This window comes from Platalea leucorodia (genome assembly GCF_965183815.1).
Source record: "Platalea leucorodia genome assembly, chromosome: 7".
Lineage (NCBI taxonomy): Eukaryota > Metazoa > Chordata > Aves > Pelecaniformes > Threskiornithidae > Platalea > Platalea leucorodia.
In genome coordinates this window covers 6,243,704-6,259,465 of record NC_138829.1, presented here as the reverse complement: position 1 = coordinate 6,259,465, position 15,762 = coordinate 6,243,704, and the positions used below count along the sequence as shown (strand labels likewise).

At 40.6% G+C, this 15,762-nt stretch overlaps 1 protein-coding gene across 6 annotated transcripts in view; it reads right to left on the bottom strand.

The window, feature by feature from the left end:
- KIAA0586 overlaps positions 1–15,762 on the bottom strand; it is a gene marked incomplete at its 3' end in the record, with an annotated part of 77,910 nt that overhangs the window by 4,098 nt on the left and 58,050 nt on the right. For 5 of the 6 annotated variants that reach the window (XM_082317107.1, XM_082317105.1, XM_082317106.1 and 2 more), the window contains exon 31: positions 1,416–1,481. In XM_082317107.1, coding sequence (XP_082173233.1) covers positions 1,416–1,481 — 66 coding nt within the window. Of the gene's footprint in view, positions 1–1,415; positions 1,482–6,506; positions 6,939–15,762 lie in introns of those variants that run through there. The other variant, XM_082317110.1, reaches the window with a different exon arrangement.

The following is a 15,762-nucleotide window of genomic DNA, read 5'->3' as shown; positions in this document are numbered from 1 at the left end:
CACAAAGTTTTTCCCCTCTTTAGAGGCTCTGGAAGTACTCAGCCCAATTTTGTAATCATGTACTTAGATGTATTTATAAAAATTTTCCTTGTTAAAATCCAATAAATGGAACGTGTGACCTGAGGTGGCCTCCAGTCCTCCAAATTCATTGTCACTGTCTAATAGAATACATTCACATAAACTGAAAACTGACACTCTTAATAAGTGTGTAAGGGTCCTTGACTGGTAGGAACTCAACAGTGACTGAAAACATCTTGGTGACCCACTGATGGAAAAGGTCAGATTTCAGATTAGAGATTTTTCCTGTTCTTGGCAATCTATAACAAATTCATTTACAGTACTAAATTTCCAGATCTTTGTTAAACAGAAACATAAAAATTAATGGTGTGTCAACCATCCAATGACCTGTGAAGGGAGTTTTTCTCTAAGAGGTACTGTCACACACAGAGTATGCTATATACAAGTGTATCGTGAATGTATGCCAAATGGAAAAGGAATTAAACACACTGAAGGGAGGTTTGGTTACTAATACCATATGGCAACAATAAGAACAAAGAAAAATGTTTAAATCTTTCTCTTTAAATTTTTCTATTTGGCAAAATAAAAAGACTAAACAAGTCTGACTTTTAAGCCAAATAAAAACCACGTGCTTTAACTCCTTCAAGTCGGTGTCCATACATTAAATAAAACTTCTATTTTTAATCTATCCGGAGTTAAGCCAGACCCATATCTTATAAGTGAAAAGAGCTATCTTCGAGACAATAAATAGGGAGGGGTTTGAAGGATCAGGACCCAGGTTATTGTTTCAGTATTAAACCAGAACCACAACTACTCTAATTACCTACACATTACTTCCTAAAATTGAAAAACAACCGTCTCTCCCCAGCAACCCTCCCTCTACTCGCTAACGTTAACAACTGAAGCAGCTAACTTCTAGAGCAAGGATAAACTTCCAAGCATATGTAAAAACAACTCCAGTGCAGTGCTCTCATTCCTTTAATAGCCCGGGTTGATATGAATGGCTTGTTTCTTCTTCTGCCAGATTCCAGCTGCTTCACTTTGTTTATTACTGACTTCAAAGTTTAAAACACTGTCCTGTCCCAACAAATAACTTCCTCCAGATGGCATTATCTCAAGTGTTCAGAGCGCTGGGGACAGCGCAGCACCTGCAGATCTGTAACTCAGCATCTGAAAATCTCCAATGAAAGTGCCTTTTTCTTTTTTCTGTGGCATTCCCTCATTTTTTTTTTTTCCGCTACAAAAAGATTTACGTCTGGGATATAGTTACAAAGACTGTTAGCAGGGAAACAGAGTTGTCAGAAATTCTTCACAGTAATGACTGTAAAGTAGAATACCTACAAGCCCAAAGGTAACAGAACCACTATCAGTAGAAACGCTTTATCTGCTCTTCTTACCCGTAAGTAAAGACGTGAGATACGTATTTGTGCCACTGTGTGTCCGATCCATGTCTCTGTGGGTATCTGTAGGGTACCAAAGAAAAATTCACTCATTTTCATATGTGGTTGTACAGGCAAGTTACCAAGTATAGCAACCCAAGAAGCAGCATTTTCAGCAAAATCAAAATTATTCCAGACTGGCTAGGCTAACATATACTGATAAGAAACATCCGTATTTTGATGTAAGCAATTCTGAAGGCTACACTGAAAGGAGAAAATACACTGCAATGTCAGTCATGTTATTAATTATAATTATACGCCGTATTTCCAGTTCAAACTCATGTCTAGCTACATAATCTAGCTACATATCGGCTACATAATTCAATGCTGCTGGAATTTAATGGCTTATACAGTTGAAAGTGGGTATGATAAGGCACCAGTCACATGGCCTCAAGATTGTAAAGAATACAACATTCTCAGGAATAAGCAGGACCATCAACAGTCTCTCAAATAATCCAATCGCTTGGACAAAATTATTCTCTATTCATTAGAAATGATAGCTCCTCCACTTTTCTAGCCCTGGCCACCTTGAATCCGTATGCATATTTATGTTATTGTGGGAAAGGTGTCCTTTCTCAGCTCTGCCAGAAATGAAGCAAAAATGCTTAAGCATGTGTGCTTTCCAGGGCAGGGACTCTCTTCTCATTGAGTAAAGGCTTTGCTAAGCATAGGGGCCCCGGCTGCAGGTCAGCCCGCTGCCTTCCACTAGGACAGAAATACAGAAATCAAGAACAAGATGCTCTGCAAATGCATGCGGTTCTGTTTTCGGAACTCAAAACCAGACTGCCCCTAACTTAGCCGGTTTCACAACAACCAGACTCTAGGCAAACTTAGGCCAAATTTCTAGGGCTGAGTTACATGAAAGGGATAGATTTACAATTAAAACACTTCAGTTGTTTTACAGAAATGGACTGACATCGGTAGGACTTGAGCCAAAAATGTCTGGATTTAAAAGCATGAGTCTACTGCTTGAGCTGAAAAAACACAGTTTCATTCTCAAAGGCTTCAGCCAACTCATAAACCTCCATAAGTGGGCCACAGACACCAGCGGAGACAGAAAATTATATAGTATGAGTTCAGTTCAAGTTTTGACCTAAACTTGGCAAATTCCACCTTCCCATGGTGTAATGTACTTACAGAAACTCTGCATACAAGCACACAGAAAATAAACATGCATACACACGTGCTTTTCTTTTTTTGTTTGTTTCTTTAAACCCTAATGTATATCCTAGCTATAAATATTTCTGAAAAGAAAATAAATTCAGATCCCGAGTCAGTAAAGGAGGGTGGGACACAGGCTAAGCAGCTAACAAATTTTTCAAAGCAGAATATTTGAAAATGATTTTTCCTCCTCTCAAGTCTGAGTTCAAGGTTCAGTGGTTTTCCAAAACATGCTATATTCCCACCAACAGCAACACTAAACAGAACAAAAACTAGAAATACAAAATAAACTAGAACCAGATTTTTCAAAATCCTAACACAGAGACCGGTAGGGAAGGGCAGACAGAAAGCAGTTCCAAAAACATCTAGGAATGAGATTGCAGAGTTTACTAAATAAATATTTCCTTTTGGTGCCTAAAATCTACTCCGCTCCTTTAGATCTGGCATATTTTGCTCTGTAGAATATCTCATTGCTTAACAAGTTTGTTCCCTGGCCACAATTCTTGCTGTTGTTTCCTAGCAAATAATTTCCAAAAGATGTGTAATGATCCTTCCAAATAACTATAGTAATTATTAATACTAAGAAGAAATATTAGAAGTCAATTTGATTTTTCCATGCAGATGCCTGCAATTTTTGGATGTGCAATTGGCTAGAAACAAATAGTATTTTCTTAACTTTTAAGCACTGCTCTTTCTTGAGTGCAACCATTTTCTTGAGAAGTGAGATGAGGGGTCTGCGGTAAACCTTGAAGCAGCAGCAGCTTTTATTTCAAAGTAAAAAAGGAGAAGGAGTTGGTTCATTACTGGTCCAGAGTCTTTGAAAAGCACTAGGAAAAAGTGTCTTGTGCAAGGGCTGGGGGGAGCAGTAATCTCCAAATCCGCAAGAGAAAACCAAGGTAAACAGCTGGTGGAATCGGGAGAATCTGACAAGTGATAATTAGAAACCTGCATATCTAATTGTGTAGTTAATATTTTATTTATTCAGTAGAACTAAATATCACCTACATACCAATCTTTTTCTCATTTTCTGCAAAATCTAACAGGCAATTGGACAGGAAGGTTATTGTAAAAGTATGCTTGTAGAACATACTCAGCCCTGTTATTCACACCTGCATGTCTGGGGATCCAAAAGACATTTTAATGCCAGCTTCTGAAGCAAAATAAAGAAGCTCAAAAAGAAAATGGGCTCAAATGATTGATAGCGGGAATTCACGTTAAATTCTAAGATAATGTTATGCAGCCTTCCCTCAGGATGCAGAATCATTCACTGCAATCCAAGCAGCAGGACTGGCTCCACTGAGACCTTGTATCTTAACAATATTAATTGCAGCAATACTGCCTCCAGCTTATCTACATCGTACCACAGTGCTAGACATAATAGCACTCATAGCCTACATGGGGAGTGGCAAGTAAAAAAAAAAAAAAAAGCATCTTATTAATTCTTAAAAGTTACATGGTCTGTTTTTAGATAAAATAATTTACACAAGTAATTAAAGTTTTGAATGAACAAATTCAACGATGTTTCATCATAAATTAGGGTTGCAGTGGGTTTGAAAATGAACATCTTTCCAGTTCACGCTTAAAACGAAGACGGGTGTCCCAGTGAGGGGATCCCCAAAGCAACTGATGTTCTTCTGTAAGTTAGCGTGCTGGCCAGGATATATGTTGGGCTGCTCTGGAGTCCCTTGCTGCCTCACAATTTTTGTTCAGATCAGTTTGGCCCACACAGTTAAATTACCAACAATTACTCCGACTTGCTGCTCTTATGCAGTCTTTGATGTGCAGTTGTCCGTATCACCTGGGATGCACATAATTCGGGGCAAACGACAATCTCTACTTATCAGACAGGTTCAGTATGTTGCAGATCAAGACTGAGCATGTTATCTGCAGCAATGCTTGCACTGCGTGTGCTTACTAAGCACTGCACGCTATCCAGCCCTATTAACTCCTCAGCTACGTGACTGTTAAAAAAATTGTTAGGAATGTAAGAGGACAACTTACAGTGAATCAGTGTGAGCAGTCACAAGCTACTTTCTATCCCTTAAAAGTGTTTCTTGAGGAGCTCTCCCTCAAACAGCCAAGAGGATTTTCCTGGGCAAGGAGGTTTCATCTCCTCCAGCCATGGCAGCAGTCGGCACCTGGGTGGGAATGAAGGCTAGGGGATGGGCATCAGCGGGAGGAAAACAGAAACCTTTCTGTACCGCACGGCTCTTCAGGCAGTGCTGCAGGGCAGAATTTTCTCATTGCAAGTCACTCTTCACATATAATGGATTCACTAAATGCATTCTTATAATAAAAATTCATATAAGATATACTAAAATACACTAAAAATAAAAAAACTGTTCAAATAACAAGTGTTTTTCTAGATGACCATAAACAAAATAGCTATATTTCTCTATTCTGAATACTTCTAAATTCTAAATACTCACATGACCCTTGCATTTGTTTTGATGATTTTCACTTACAAAGTCATGGGATTCTCCATATGGAAACAGTTTGCCAAGACTCCTATTACTATACCACCATTACAAAGATCTGGCATATTAAAATGCTTATACCTACACCACAATTACTCAATTTTTCTAATTACACCTTTTAAAAAGGAGATTGTGAATGTTTTCCCCGGGAAAAAACAAAAGAAGACAGAACAAAACCAGCCCTATACAGTTAGCATTTTCCAGTGATGCGTTCTAATAAACGCTTGGACATTTCTATGCACATTTCTAGCATACACGCTGACAAACTTGTTAAAAAGAGCTCCTTTCGAGCCATTTGTTTAACAGCAGAAGATGGCCACTAAAGGTCTTACCATTTGTTCATATCAATTAACTTTGAAAATTATATTAGGAATAAGCAAGTTGAGGAAGTTTAGAGAGGCAAGCAATTTTTCTGTTAGCTCAGAAAGAATACTGTTGTAATCTACATAAGTAAGCATATGTTAAAATAAGGAAAAGGTTAAATGTCTTTACTGGAAGATCTGCTGGGAGACAGCCGTTATGTAAGTGTCCAGACCCTATTCTGCCAAAGACCACCTAAGCCTTCTCTTGAAATGAGTACCCAGTGCGATGACAAGTAACACTGCCTCTACAATTTAATGCCCAGGACCAGGGACTTGGAAAGGTCTAAGAGTAAATATATGTTTTTATCCTGTGCTATTTTAAAGTTTGTTAAAATCTAAAATGTTTAAATTTTGTGCGATAGAGATAAGCATTCCTCCTTGTAAAAAAAAAAAAAAAAAAAGAAAAAAAAAGAAAAAGAAAACCCAATCCAAGAACCTTGGCCTGTTACATGGGAAAGACTAAAAACAAAATTCCTTTGCAATACTCGGGTGAATCCGAGTTCTAAATCCGTAGAATAAATGAACTGCAGAAATGTATTGCTCTCCATCTATGCTACACATTCAGCACACTACACCACCTTCTTAACTCTCTCTTATGCACATCACTATTGATTTTAATGACACATACCTCCATCTCTGCTAATTGCTATAAAAAGTAGGGAAAGCACTGCAGGCTGCTCCCAGCAACGCTGTGCCTCTTGAAGATTTTACTGCCGATCAACGGTTCCCCAGCAGCAACAGTGAAACCCACAACTGCTGTTAGCAACCCAGGAGCTGCTCTGCACAAATCCCGGAGCAGCAGTCAAGCAATGCCTTCTGCGACACTGAACATACCCGTTTACATTAGGGTCGCATTTGGGCAGGTGTTCTTTACCTCTGAAGTTGCACATACACATGCAAGTTGAAACTTTGAAGATGCTGGCTGCATTAACTGATGGTGACAACTCCTTCTGGTATCTAGTGCCAACTTATTTCAGAAAGCATTACAGCGCTTTGACATTCAGTCTTCCCAGTTCAAACTGTTGGTGCCAAACCTGGCTGCACTCAGTTCATCAATAGCTTTCTTCATTGCTCTGGGCCACAAGCATGATTAATATAGCTTGTAAGCAGCCTGAATGAAATTCATTTATCAGTTGTCTGGGTTTAAATATTCCTGGCCACAGTACAGGGAAATCTGCACTGGAAAGGAGGGTGTACGGAAATCCAGTCGGCGTGTGTGGGAGCAGCTTCCTCGCAGAGGTGTCGGGGCTGCGTGCTGATGGGACGCGGCTTGTGCAGGTGAACGGCGCAGACGCCTGGGTCTGCTCACCGCTCTAGAGCACAGGCTGCAACTCCTGAATTTACATAGGGCTCATAGGAAGAGCAATTATGGAAAGCTCCTTAAGAAAGCAGCTTTTGCAAATCCTCCACCTACTCAACAATGACATAAACCCAATTATTTAGTACAATCCTCATCTGTCACAACGGCGACCAATGTGTACCTGTATGAAAAGCACAAAGGCAAAAAAAAAAATCTTATCTCATGTGTCTCATGGAATTTAATGGCTCCCCAGTATTTTACTTGAAGCAAATTCATTCACGTTATATACACACACATGCACTCCCAAGTTCAGGAACACTTACTCTGCAAGTATGAGATAAATCAATCTGCTTTCTAGCAGTTTCTTGCACACGTTTACAGTAAGACCAGAAATTTTAAATGCGTTATCCATTATTTTCTTTCTCTCCCTCTCTTAAACATCAGGAAAGAACTGAGTCCAGAATATACTTAAAATTCAATACCTATACAAGTTGGGGAATATGTTTCCCCTCATCGTTACTCTGTCACTGAGCTACGTGGCTTCACGGCCTACACAGGAGCAGAAGAGAACAAATGCTTAAAGATCATCTTTCTTTATACAAGACATTTGAATGTCACTCTTGTTTGATGCAATGTTGTTTTTTTGTAAATCTTGGAGGGAAAGAACGCACACGTTGCAAGGTCTCTCGGAACAGGACTGTCTCCTACCACGTAGGGAGCCTGGATCATGCCTGGGGCCTCTCAGTGATTCTGCAATGCAACCTTAATACTGCCCAGGTTACAGAGTTATCCAATCCTTCCCCATTCCTTCAGAGGAGAAATAAACAGGTTAATGCAGACTCATTGTCCATTGCTCTGTATTTTTAGATAGCTACTTGGAAAGTAGTAGCCAAGGTGTAGCGTTATTCACACAACCTGCGCTTATCACGCGCAGAAAGTTTCCTGGAAATGTATTCTAAATCTGATAAGAAAAATCCTCATTAAGATTCATTCACTTGTTTAATTTTCACTTATTGAGCTTTAATGTACCATAAAAGTAAGTAATAACAACAGTGCCCTAAATAAATATTGCTTGTCTTGTACTCATTAATGTTTTAGAAGAACACAAAACTGCCTCTAGATACAGGAAGCTGCTGGAAAATAAAAACTAACCAATCATATAAACTGAGAGCTTTAAAGAATTTTTTGTTGAACACGGAGTTCAACAAAAATGTATTCTGTTCACTGTACACACGACACCAATGGGAATAAGAGCCAGTTCAAGTTCTAAGTTACCATTACTTGGGTAATAGTTTCAAGCTGCAAGGCACAGCTGTATGGGCCCAGCCAGACAGGCTATCACAGCAATGCTTTGATAGCATGGGGCCCTTAAGTGTCAGGATATAGAAAAGGCAGCAGTTGTTGGCTGTGAAAACAGTCTGATACAAACCAGATGGGGACTTACTTGATGGGCAACACAAAGGAAAACAATTGGCTCATTCAACAAAGTCAGGCCACTGCCCCAGAGAATTAACAGAAGACAATAACAGTCAACCAGAGTTGATGCAAACAAGAAACAGCCATGTGGTTACGGTTTAAGGAATTGTTTCTCTTCAGACTAAACATAAAGTTTTGATTTCTAATTCTTATATTCATTAATTTCAGTCTCATTTACAAGCCCCCTCCTTCCTCCAAAGTCTTCCGTGTAATTCATTTATGTAGCACCAGCCTTCACACACCTACTTAAACAAGAAAACAATTATACGACAAAGGCAGCTATATTAATCTAATGTTTCCTGAAGAATGCCAAGACCACAGACAACTTTCTGAATCATGTCAGAACAACACTACAGATACACAGCACACAGTGTGTTATTAGGCACATTTGCATGCATATGGCAGTATATTTACTGGTTCTTTTCGATTTGAAACGCATAAAGCCCAGTAGGTCACATGCTGGGTTACCGGAGTGCAGATGTCTTCCAGTTTTGTGAAGAGTTCTTCTGGTTTCTTACTTAACCTTTTTCAGAAGTAAACTTCAGATCCATTATGTTACCACATAACAGTTTTGTTTGTCAGGCTACAGTTAAAAATCTATTAAAATACCTATTACCAAACTGTTTTTAAAGCAATCAAAAATGTAAAAATTGGCTATTTCGGCCATAACTCAAAAAATCCCCAACCCATTCATTTTTAGAAGCTTGTAGAAGATTATGGTCCAAAATCTTAATTGCTCTTGCTGTTTTATTACAGGAAATATAAAAGTGACATGTGCAAAGGTATTTTGATTACAAATTACTTACAGAGATTGCACAATAAGTCAGACCTCTAAGGGCCTTCTGCAATTTCACTCTCAGACTAAAAACATCTGAACTTTCTTTTCATATACTTCAAAATATTCCCTCTGGCAGGCTCTGCACTGCAGCGCTCTGCACGAGTGTGAGCGGTTGGATGGCACATTCTGAAAGACAGTCACATACTCCGATACCCAAGCAAGTATGTCTATAAAATGCAGTGACACGCAGATGTCCTGGATGCCTTAGGAAATCACATCGCCCTGGGACCCATCAGCTTCAGCACACCACCACACATCCCCTGAGCTTCACTGCTTCTGGAGATTGCTTGACGGCTAGTTCACAGATTTCCAAGCTAGCGGCGTCGCGTGATGTAAACATCTCCTAAACACATCTCTCGGACTTGCGACGGGTGCGCATGAAGTCTACTCTTCTTTCTAAGTGCTTCACTTTCCATGCAGACTTGCAAAAAGCAGCTGGGTTAAAGAACTGAATGTATGGTTCTCATTTAACAGACAGACAGAGCAAGGGAGTTTGTCCTTAAAGAAAGTAAAAAAAACCCTACTGAATTAATGAAGTATAGAGTCAGGCCCTAATCGTCATCTTAAGTGGTTCTAGCTTTTAGCTGCTGTGGTTCTCAAGCCTGTGAGCATGGTTTTACTTCAAAAAAAAGAAAAAAAACAAACAAACAAACAAAAAAACCCACTAAAACACAGCCTTGGCTGCATTCAAAACAACCACCACATATTGTAGGTAGAAAAGTCAGGTTTCTCCTGCAGTTTCCTGCCATAAGCCCAGAGCCAACGCTCCAACAAAGCCGTTGTGTGCTGCACTCTGTCTGAGCTAAAACATCTCGCCGGCAGAATCATGAGGCTTATTTCCAAAAGCGCAGCCAAATTCTTGAAAACTCCAATGAAGGAGTGGGTTGTCACATTGCAGCAGAGAAGATTTTGCCTGCAGTGCTGCTATTATTCATTTTTCACATCATATATATTGAGGTCGGAACACATTTTTTACAAACAGCTGAAATTTTGGGTTGAGTCTCTTCATTAGGCCATTCCTAGAAGATTACGGATCTTAGGAACAGAACAGCCTTTATCAAGCCTTAACCTCAGAGATACTGGCTGTCGTAGCCTTGCTTTTAAAAGCAGATGAGAGAGGAGCAAAAATCTCTTTAAATCCCAGGTCTGCCTGTAGAGGCAAACCCCAAATACTCTTGTAAAAATGGTTTTGGACGTTGTTTGTCAGAGAACGCCTCCACAAAGGACGGCATGTTAAGGCCAGCTGGAGCAGGGGGAGGCACGACTGCCCGGCTCCGTAAAGTGAGGGCTCCGGCAGGAAACTGCTCCCCTCTTCTCTTTTTTTGTTTTTAATCAGGAAGGAAGCTTCATCTTCAGAAACAAGCACTCCCTGTGTAATCTCCCTGCTTGCCTGTCTCTAGGAGAGGGTCCAATTACTGAAATAAGCAACATGCTCTTTCAAGAAGCTAATCATGTATTTACACTGCAACTCAAACTAGTAAATATTTCCCATTTATCATTTTACGTAACAGGGCACAATGGCAGCTGTTAAGTAAATAAAACCATTTTCTCAAGATCCATGATTATGGTTTTAGGATTATAAAAACAAACTAAAAAAAAAAAACCAACCCAAAACAGAAATTAAGCAACTGCCAGCAAATTCCATGCTTTTTGCTTCTACTGAAGATACAATGGCCTGACAAGGACAGAAACTGCAGCTGTTACACCGTCTTTAAACAAACATAGCTCTGCCCAAGTCTTGCAATACGTACAGTGCATAAAACAAGGCCACGATATGCAGCCCTGAGATTATTACTTTACAGTAACAACCTGAGTTAGGATGGAGGTCTGCAGGTCAACCCATATTAAGTCTAACCTGCTTTGATTGCATAGTTTTGAGCCAAAACATAAATGTAATTCTACCAGACCCAGAAAATGTGAGATACACATTTTCATTGCTCGCATATGGCTGATGATTTATTATTTTGTATTAAAACTACATGCCTATCTGACATTAAAAAAGAAAGTTAATGAAAGTCAAGGTTGTGCCATACACAAAAAGAAACAGTTACCTCCCTGTGGCCAAAGCATTGGGGAAAAAAAAACAAAACAAAACCAAACACATTTTACCGAACTGCTACATATTTTGTGTCACACACAACTTTCACTCAGGTTGTTTAGAACTGTGCTTAAAAACAGGTCTTCCTTCTTTAAAACAAAAACACAAGTTTTAGATTAAAGAAGAATGACAACACAGATACAAAGGTTCTAAATCTAAATTAAGTTTTTCTAGGTGTAGGGTTTTTTTTTCCTGAATGACAGCATTCATGATAAAAACCAGAACACAGTAGTCCACAGACAAAATTTAACCCATCTCCCATCATTTACTACTGTTCCTTGCAAATGCAGTCACCAAAAGCACATTTGCAACTGGTATTTCAGACATGAGGATCTGTTGTATTTTACTTTCAAAATTAGTTTTATGGAAGATGAAAAGTGTTTTAACCAAGTTTTACATTTGCACGTGTTATTCAACACTATTACAAAATGCAGTCCCATATGCAACCTCAGCAGTGAGCAACAGGTCACGCATGACAACTTTAATCTTCACTCACCAGTCCTTACCCTATTTTTAAGAAGAAAGCTACTTTGGCAGACTGCATTTCTCAAAATCAGTATGTTATCAAGGAATAGCATTACCATTATTTATATAGTATTCTTCATTTGGAAGACATCCTAGATAACATTTACTCCATGCTGTTGCCTTATTTGAAAGTTTCCTGGGGTTCTAGTCTTAAGAAATTAATCACATGGGTACTGGAAACATATATTTATATTTAATTATAGGCAGTCTTTGTATCAATGTATTGAGAAGCTGGTGCTGGAAAAACCTGGCCTCTCTTCAGTGCATAAAGTAGAAGGTCTGTTTACTCCTAAATTATCTAGAAAAATAAGCTAATAAAGTACTTAGGTAACAACACTGTTCAAGAGCATGAAAACCGCCGGTAAGTCAAGCCCTCTTACAACATAATAAGCAGTAAAATTAAAAAAATAACATTACAATTTGACCGTGGACACCAATCATCTAAATATCTGTCTTTATTGGCTAGTTAGGTTCTATTAATAACTTTACAGCTATGCCTTGCCTCTGCTAGCAGTGCAAAAATTTACAAAGCATTAAAAAAGAAAAAGAAGAAAGTTTAATGGCTGAGAACGACAGCTTTTGTAAATCCCCCATCTCCTTTATAAAAGAGGTTTGAAGGCAGACAGGCAGAGTTTGTGGGTTATTCATTGCTCACATTAAGCTACCTCCACTCTGCATATACACTCTTGTCCTAGTAATTTCTCTTCTAGGCAGCCACTCCCCACACAAACAGCTGGCTCCTTCCAGTTTTTATGTAGTGCTTTAAAAAGCAGAATTGAGAACTCTTAACAACAGGTAAAGCTGAAGGGTGCCCAGCTGCCTCTGCTCAAGGATCACCAAAACCAACACAGTGGGGACAGCAGCGGCTGTTCCTTCTGTTGCATTGCTCTCAGAGATACACAAGCCACTGAATTAATAAAGGCCAACATCTGCCTTCCCTGTCAACCAGAAAAATAAAACAAACCCAGCACACACTGAAGACAGAAAGCCTACATTTCTCCTACCGCAGTGCTATAAATGTTTCTCCAAGTTGAAATACATGTTTGTAATACTCCTTGTCTTCACCTGTCACCATACAATATCCATGCAATGTGTTGCCAGCACCCAGAGGCATCAAGGCTTCCTGGTCTGATACTGATGCCTTTTATTAAAGAAACGCAACTTTCACACTAAAAAAGAAATGCGAGGTAAGAGGTCTACTTAAATGACTGTTAATCCAAGAAAGGACGATCATCCTAAAAGATCCTACAGTGCATCTGCCAACTGAACTAACGCAGAGTCGGCAGCAGGTCTACCTGAGACAGCTGGAATGGGTCCTGACTCCAGCTTAGCTGGCATTAACGGACCAGGCTGAAAATGATAGGGACTGAGGAGTGGGAATACATCTTATTCAGGAAGTTGTCTTCGCAGGCTGTAATCTCTGGCAGAGGCTGTAGCATACTCCTGGAGGTAGTAACTCCAACCAAATGCTCTGCTGAATAAGAAAAAGACTGCGATTTCTTACAACGCATCTTGTTATAGAGACATACTGAGGCACGTGGTTTAGAACAACTAGGAATTTCAATTTAAATTCATTTGCCATCACTGCTAACGAATAAGCATGTGAATTAAAGTAGTACAAGACCATAAAAATCAAATGCCTCTTTACAACATTATGACAGAAGATGATGTGGGACTTCAGACTCAATTATATGTATATAAATGAGTAGCAAGTTCAGGAGAGACTATTCTGATCATTTTCCTTGTCCTCCCACAACACACAGGCCGCAGAACAGCTAAGCACGCTTACTTTCTAGATGCGCATCAGTTCTTTCTTATTAAACCATGGGCTCAGAGCTGTGGAACCACTAATTTGTGAGAAACTTCTCCCTCCAGAGAAGAGCTAACTGGAAACAGCCCTGGGGCTGATGTAACCATTAAGTACATGGGGAGTCTCTGTCCTTAGGTGGCTTGCTCAAGCCCATTAATTTTTTGTGTGCGTCCCCCATTTATATAAGCAATGTTTGCATGAAAGAGGAAAGCAGGTCAGCCTAGTCAGCTTGCTACCATCTGCTTTTATTCAGAGTTACTCAAGATCAGTGCCAGTGGGATCAGTGCCCATTAAGGGGGTTTATTGTGTGTGTTTATTTTTTGCTCTTTACAATGAAGGCAACAGCAATTACTGTAAGTTTGTAAAAGTGCATACAAATCATAATACACAATACAAAGCTGCTTCAGTCAGATCCTAGCGTGTTTACGAATCCTACACAGGCTGTGAGAAAGACTGCTTTGGCACAACAATTTGGATAGACTGGTGAGGAGTGTGTTAGTGTCCAGGAGATCTGAGACTGTATTTAGTACTTGCCGTCAAGACCATACCCTGCTTGCAATGCACGGCGACTCCGGCTGATTCACCACCACATGAGAACCTTACACAGAAGGAAAAGCATCACATTCTAGCGTGGCCCCCAGATGGGCAGACAATAGGTGGATTTATACAACTGGAAACTGGAACTGGTGAAAGATCAAAGGTAGGCTGCCAAAGTGGAAATAGCAATTTAGGGCTCTCAGCTTGTACATTCCAACTCATAAGAGTGGATATGCAGCAGCAAGAGGTACTCTCCTCTTAATGATAATTCTGCTTAGAATATGCCTGGCTACTAGAGACACAAGCTACAAAAATAAACCACAACCCCAAAACCACCCTCCCACCCCCCCTGCAACCTGCAGAACAGGAAAGAATGGAAAAATATGGAGAAATATGGAGGGTAGGAAGGCTCTGCAGAGGGATCTGGACAGGCTGGATCATTGGGCTGAGGCCAGCTGTATGAGGTTCAAAAAAGCTCAGTGCCGGGTCCTGCTCTTGGGTCACAACAACCCCACGCAACGCTGCAGGTGTAGGGAGAAGTGGCTGGAGAGCTGCCTGGCGGAAAAGGACCTGGGGCTGTTCGTCAACAGACGGCTGAATATGAGCCAGCAGTGTGCCCAGGTGGCCAAGAAGGCCAAGAGCATCCTGGCTTTTATCAGGAATAGTGTGGCCAGCAGGAGCAGGGAGGTGATCATCCCCCTGTACTGGGCACTGGCGAGGCTGCACCTCAAATCCTGTGTTCAGTTTTGGGCCCCTCACTACAAGAAGGACGTTGAGGTGCTGGAGCGTGGCCAGAGAAGGGCAACGAAGCTGGTGGAGGGTCTGGAGCACAAGTCTGGTGAGGAGCGGCTGAGGGAGCTGGGGTTGTTTAGCCTGGAGAAGAGGAAGCTGAGGGGAGACCTTATTGCTCTCTACAGCTACCTGAAAGGAGGCTGTAGCGAGGTGGGGGTCAGTCCCTTCTCCCCAGTAACAAGCGATAGGATGAGAGGAAACGGCCTCAAGCTGCGCCAGAGCAGGTTTGGGTTGGGTATTAGGAAAAACTTCTTCACCGAAAGGGTGGTCAGGCCCTGGCACAGGCTGCCCAGGGAAGTGGTTGAGTCTCCATCCCTGGAGGTATTTAAAAGCCGGGGAGATGTGGTGCTCGAGGACATGGTATAGATGGACTTGGCAGTGCTGGGTTAATGGTTGGACTTGATGATCTTAAGGGTCTCTTTTCTGACCTAAACAATTCTATGATCCTATGAAATCTTCATTGCAGGGACGAGGCAGTGGTGCCACATGCAGCTTAGCAGAACTGCCTGGCAGTCTGGACTGCTTTGGTTCCAGCAGGCAGGCACAAGTGTTTGAAAAGGAAATGCACTTATGAATTGAAAACTTTTAAAGAAATTCTAGTAACCTTGGAAGTAAAATCCTTTATATTATTAAGATATACTTAAGAACAGAAGACCCTCAGAAGCCTCTGGTGTCTGTGTGATGTGATACAGAGAGCTGATGCTCAGCAGGCACCCATACTGGGTACCACAGGATATTTTGAGGCAAAAAGGACATACAAATTCCAGAATGTTCATTGGATGCTTTATGCAGCAGTACCATGGGTCTTCATCTTACCAGTATGAAAAAGGGACTGGTCCCTCATTATTTGCACATTACAACCCCCTTGTATGAGTGAAATACCAGGCTTAATTTTGTCATTGCCCTCAAGTTTAGCTTATGATATATAA